The 6226-nt window shown below is 41.7% G+C and overlaps 1 protein-coding gene across 5 annotated transcripts in view; it reads left to right on the forward strand.

Moving 5' to 3' along the window:
* The window catches only part of MAP7D2 (MAP7 domain containing 2), a 116514-nt gene that overhangs the window by 66722 nt on the left and 43566 nt on the right, over window positions 1–6226 (forward strand). For 3 of the 5 annotated variants that reach the window (XM_017884946.1, XM_017884947.1, XM_017884949.1), the window contains 2 exons: window positions 918–1028; window positions 2917–3039. In XM_017884946.1, coding sequence (XP_017740435.1) covers window positions 918–1028; window positions 2917–3039 — 234 coding nt within the window. The remainder of the gene's footprint in view (window positions 1–917; window positions 1029–2916; window positions 3040–6226) is intronic. The other 2 variants (XM_017884950.1, XM_017884951.1) reach the window with 1 other exon arrangement.

Genomic DNA, 6226 nt, shown 5'->3' on the forward strand with positions numbered 1-6226 from the left:
AAAAAAAAAAAAAAAAAATATATATTTAAGATTGTCATTTGGTCAGCAGAAATTATAGAACACGGCAGTTCTCATAGCAGTTCTCATGTGAAAACAAGATGAGCAAAGGAGTAGATTTTGAAAATATTATTGATGACTTTGCTTTTTCTACAACCAAGAGCACACATTTTTCTTTTGGCCTCAGGCTTTAACATAGCTTGACAGGGCACTGTCAGCATATCTTTGTTTGCTATAATGGTTTATTTTAATTTAGAGACCAGTCTGAAATAATGACTGGAACATGAGAACACCAAACTCAAGGTCGCCTGTTAAAATCCTAACCTCAAACAGTTAAAGCATTTGCGAAAGGGCCATTTTGATCTGTCTCTTACTAAGTAAGAAAAGGAAAACCAACTGCTAAAGAGGCCGTTCTGCTTTAAATACACCTCCGAGAGGACGGATTTCATCTCTCTCCAACCTGAGCTATAGATAACCTTCATAAAAGAATTGGTTTCAGCAAGCAGTGACAGTCAGACCATAAGGCGTTTTCCAGTGGTTGGTGATTTGTCTCTGGGTCCAAGTTGGTTTTGTTTTTGTGTGATGTGAGCATGCTCAAAAATTCCTAGACAAAAGAAAATGATTTGTTGGTGGGATTAACATGGCTTTAGTTGAACAGTTGAGTGAGGTTGAACATTTGAAATTGAAGATGACAACACAGTGAAGAAATTGCAGAGATCTTTCTGCAGACCAAGGGCTGCTGTAGCCTGGGCATTTCCAGATTAGGATAATGAGATGCCAGGATGATGAAAGCAGAGCACGCTGTGCCACAGCATTTAGGAGGTGTGTGGATGAGGACAGGAAGGACACTTCGGGATATGTGTTTCTCGGTTCTATAGTAGTGTGATGAATACCAATGTCTTTAATGCATTTCTCTGCAGCATGTGACAAACTTTCAACATCAACTATGAATTTGCCAAAGCCGACGGAGCCTCCCATGAGTAAACGCCTGTCTTCATCCACCGCGGCAATATCCTATTCCCCAGACCGAGGCAAGTGAATGTGTAGACTTGGTCTCTCCAGTTTGTTTCTTTTCTGGTGTGAGCATCTTAACGTTGGTCTTTGTGAGAGCCTCCTCTTGAGCCTTCTGCAGATACCATCATTGTCCTAGTCTTGTGGTCTGAATGTGGGAGCCCTAGGGCCTTGTCAGTGGGACTTTGGAACGTGGCATGGCTCTTTAGAGCCAGGTCGTTGTTGAATAGAGGCAAGAATTAATGCAGTCTCCCAGTCTGAAAGAGACTGTTCTGTTTTCCACATTGCATGTAGGAGTTAGCTTGCCCGGGAATTAATTAACCAGTGGGCAGATGTGATCATTAAAGTAACTACCTGGTCAATGATGGCATACAGTTGATTAACCAGAAAGAGCAGAATTGATAAGTTATAGTTACATGGGAGGCTTAGATATGTGAAAAAATGGGGTTCTGCCATCATCTGTGGTTTATAGGCCTGCCCATTTTGTAGATGAAAAGAGAAGCACAGAACTAATGAGGCCTAGGAAAAGAATGGGTGGCACTCTGTTTTGAGTTGGGAGATGATGTGTATGGGACGTGTACCAGTTCCAGAACCTGAGTAGATTTAACACGGTCTGCATTCTCACAAAGGCTCAGATAAGTCACTGAAAGTCTGTTTATACCTTTCAGAGTATATAGGTTAAGGAAATAAGGGAAGCTCTCCATGCACTAAATGTTTATTCTAAAGCAACACTGAAGAAGTATCAGGTGCCAGTGGAGTGTTTAGCACAAGTTATCACCAAGGGCAGAGCAAGAGGCTGGTTGCAACTTGGCAGAGGCTGGTGTGCCTTCCTGGTTGTTTCCACTGACATTAACTTTGTACCTCTATCCCAGAGGCATGTTATGTGTGTCAGAGACCCTATAAGGTTCATAATGCTACTGATCTGTGATGCAGTTCATGGTAAGCACCAGGAACCTGGAATTGATGAAGAGCCGAATACAGAGTGAGGGAAAAGTTAATTCATTGCCATATATAATACATTCTAAACTGATCTAAATATTTTGGTCATTGACTTCTAGATTATGAATACTACTATCTTTCATTAAAGCTGATAATCAGTTGGCTGTTTGTGTTTTTGTGCCTCTTCACTTAATTTTACCCTTATTGACATGTAAAAGTATGAAAAGATATATTTTATACTATTACAGGATGACATTTTATTTAAAAATCAGTGTGTTATGAAATGTTTCTTAGCACAGGACCTAAAACAAGTGTTTTATAGGCATAATTTTTTTCTACTTGGAGTAAAGGATTTTTTTTTTTTTTTTTTTTTTTTGAGACAGGCTCTCTGTTGCACAGGCTAGAGTGCAGTGATACAATCTTGGCTCACTGCAAACTCTGCCTCCTGGGCCCAAGCCATCCTCTCACTTCAGCCTCAAGTAGCTGGGACTACAGGCGCACATCACCATGCCCAGCTAATTTTTTTGTATTTTTTGTAGAGACGAGGTTTCGCCATGTTGCCCGGGCTGGTCTCAAATTCTTGAGTTCAAGAGACCCGACTGCCTTGGCCTCCCAAAGTGTTGGGATAACAAGCATGAGCCACCATGCCTGGCCATAAATGATTTCCTGAGTCCATATTACATCTGGGAGGTGGGCTAATTCTCTGAGTGATACAGGTCACTGTACTGCAATAGCATATTGAATGGATTCTGGTACCTCATGACAATTAATGCACTTTCCCAAACTCTAAAGGACACATTATTTGTTTTATTTTACTATGACAAATTCCAAATCCATCCTTTGTTCAAATATTTTTATTTTCCATGTTCTGCCACCCAAAAGTTAATTTGCACCATGCATTGTATGTTTAAACGTTTTGTTTTGTTTTAATTTTGCTTTTTAAAATTTTCATTTGATTCCATCCCTCAGCTCATCGCATGCACCTTAGTCCAGTGGAAGCCATTCTTGTTTCGCGACTGTTGACACCCACACAGTCTTCTTTAGCCAGAAGCAGAGCTTCAGTCGTGCTCTCTGGGCAGGCCAGTGATTCAGGTAAAAGAGGCTAAGCTGGTAACACCAGGGAAAATGCCCAAAGAGGTTTTGGTCAGCCTAGGATTTACTCCTGAATTTTTGGATTTTGCTTCCTATTTGCTGGCTTTGTGAAATGTCTTCATTGGTTAATAACTTCTTCTACCAGTGTTTTACTGTTTTATGTTTCTTTTGAGTGTCACAGAGGTGAGTAAATTATTTTATGAGTGAGAGCATGTCCTTTAGGGGAAGAGAAACCCACTTGATGAACTCTGCAGGTTAGTAGGCTTCTTAAGAGATGATGTGGCAAAATAGCCTGTAGACCAGTCTGGGGAGTCCCATAGCCAGCTCTGCCATTCACTAGCTCTCACCATTGGGGGTAAGTTAATTAACTTCTTTAAGCCTCAGTTTTCTCATATATAAGATGGAGCTATTTTAAATTATTGTGAGGATTAAATGAGAGAGTGCACGCAAATGAGATAGCACAATGATTAGCACAGAATAAAAGCTCAACAGAAGTTTAGAGCTTCACTACTGAAAAGGTGATCCATCGACCAGCAATGGCAGCAGCATCTAGGAGCTTGGTTGGAAGGCCCCACCCAACCTACACATTGAAGTCTGAGAAACACTGGACCAGACCATCAAAGCTCTGCCTTTATCAAAGCAGATCAAGTCATCATGTCAGGATTCATGGGGGCTGGGATTCTCTTTGTTTCCAGATGAGCAGTACTGTGTCCGCCTAAGGTCAGGTCTACTCTCTATTCTCAAGATAGTGTACTCAATGTAATGATACATAAATGACATAAAATTTCTGCCTAGTTGTAGCTGCTTCCAAACAGTTATACTATTTCTGCAAAGAAGTTGTACAGGTAGCTAATAAGTTCATAAGATGCTCAACATCATTAATCATTAGGGAAATGCAAATCAAAACCATAGTGGGTTGCCACTTCACACCCACTAGGATGACTAGAATTTTTTTAAAAGGGGAAATAACCACATGTTGGTGGAGGTGTGGAGACACTCTTCCCTCACACACTGCTGGTGGGAATGTGCAGCTGCTGTAGAACATGGTCTGGCAGTTCCTCAAAAACTTAAGCATAGAGTTCCCTTACGACCCAGCAATTCCACTTCTAGGTATACAGCCAAGGAAATTAAAAACATATGTTTGCACAAAAACTTATTCACAATAGCCACAAAGTGGAAACAAAATGTGATATACCCATAAAGTAGAATATTATTCAGTTATAAAAAGAAATACAGGCCAGGCATGGTGGCTCATGCCTGTAATCCCAGCACTTTGGGAGGCTGATGCGGGCGGTTCAGTTGAGGTAGGGAGTTCGAGACCAGTATGGCCAACATAGTGAAACCCCATCTCTACTAAAAATACTAAAATACAAAATTAGGTGGGTGCGGTGGTGCACACCTGTAATCCCAGCTACTTGGGAGGCTGAGACAGGAGAATCACTTGAGCCCAGGAGGTGGAGACTGTAGTGAGCCGAGATTGCACCACTGTACTCCAGCCCGGGCGACAGAGCAAGACTCCGTCTCAAAAAAAAAAAAAAAAAATACAGATACATACCACAAAATAGATGAACCTTGAAAATATTATGCTAAGTGAAAGAAACCAGTTGCAAAAGGCCACAAATTGTATGCTTCTATTTACATGAAATGTCTGAAATAGGAAAATCCGTGAAGATGGACAATAGGTGGTGGTTATCCGAGATTGGAGGAGGGAAGGAAGGGGAGTGACTGCTTAACGGACAAAGAGTTTCTTTGGGGAATCTTGAAAATGTTTTAGAAGTAGACTGTGGTTATGGTTCCACAACCTTGTGAATGTACTAAAACCTCCAAATTGTGTGTATATGTGTATGTGTATATATATATGTATATGTATTTAAAGACAGGGTCTTGCTCTTTTACCCTGGGTGGAATGCAGTGATGTGATCATAGCTCACTGCAGCCTCGAACTCCAAGCCCTCCTCTCACCACAGCTTCCCAAGTAGCTGGGACTACAGGCACACACCACCATGCCTGGCTAATTTTTTGGATTCTTTGTAGGGACAGGGTCTCACTATGTTGCTCAGGCTGGTCTCAAACTCTTGGGCTCAAGCGTGACCCATCTGTGTCGGCCTCCCAAAGTGCTAGGATTACAGGTATGAGCCACCATGCCTGTCCTGTACACTTTTTAAAGGGTGAATTTTATGGTATATGAATTATATATCAAAAAACCCTAGCAAGTAGGAAGTACCCCATTTTGAGAATAAGGAATATGTTGTGGTTCCCTAATAGCAACTCCAGGATCAGTGATTTGCTAGGAAGACTCACAGGATCCCCAGTGAAAGGATGCAAGCAAAGTCAGCAAAGGGGAAAGGCACATGGGACAAAGTCCTGGGAAGACCAGGCACAAGCTTCCAGAGTCCTCTCCAGTGGAGCCGCTCAGGATGCCTTTCACCCCAGCAATGAGTTATGACAACATGTGTGAAATGTTGTCAACCAGGGAAGCTTTTAGAGACTCAGTGCCCCGGTTTTACAGGGGCTGGTCACATGCACCCCTTGCCCAGCACATACCCAAATTCCAGGTTCCCAGAAGGAAAACAGGTATTCAACATACACCATGTTGTTTGTTTATGCCCAGTGAGCCACTCATCAGTTAAAGGGGGGATCGTCCCAAAATATAAGTTCCCAGGTGCCGGCCAAAGGCTAACCTTGTAAGCAGGCTTTTATAGGTACAGCAGTCAGGCCTGCTATATTAGCTCATTTTTGCACAGTCCACCCACTTGACCCTTGGCCAAGGTGTCTTTACAGAAAATTTTTCAGTGGAGCACCATATAGCAGGGGGTGAGACCATCCTGCAATATGGATCTCAGTTATGTCCTTTAGGGGTTCTGGGACTTAGCAGTTAAAGCAAATCTCATTAACCAGAAAGTCTGTCTTTTTTCTTCTCTTTCTTTTCTTTTCTTTTCTATTTATTTATTTATTTGTTTGTTTGTTTATTTATTTAGGAGACAAGGTCTTGCTCTGTTGCTCTTAGCCACGCTGGAGTGCAGTGGCATGATCATGGCTCAACGCGTCCTCAACCTCCTGGGCTTAAGTGATCATCCCACCTAAGTCTCCTGAGTATCTGGGACTATAGGTGTGTGCTACCACACCTAGCTAATTTTTTTTTTTTTTTTTTTTTTTTTTTTTTTTTTTTTTTTTTTTTGTTTTCGTT

Source organism: Rhinopithecus bieti, unplaced genomic scaffold, assembly GCF_001698545.2.
Source record: "Rhinopithecus bieti isolate Rb0 unplaced genomic scaffold, ASM169854v2 scaffold_15131, whole genome shotgun sequence".
In the NCBI taxonomy this organism is placed as follows: Eukaryota; Metazoa; Chordata; class Mammalia; order Primates; family Cercopithecidae; genus Rhinopithecus; species Rhinopithecus bieti.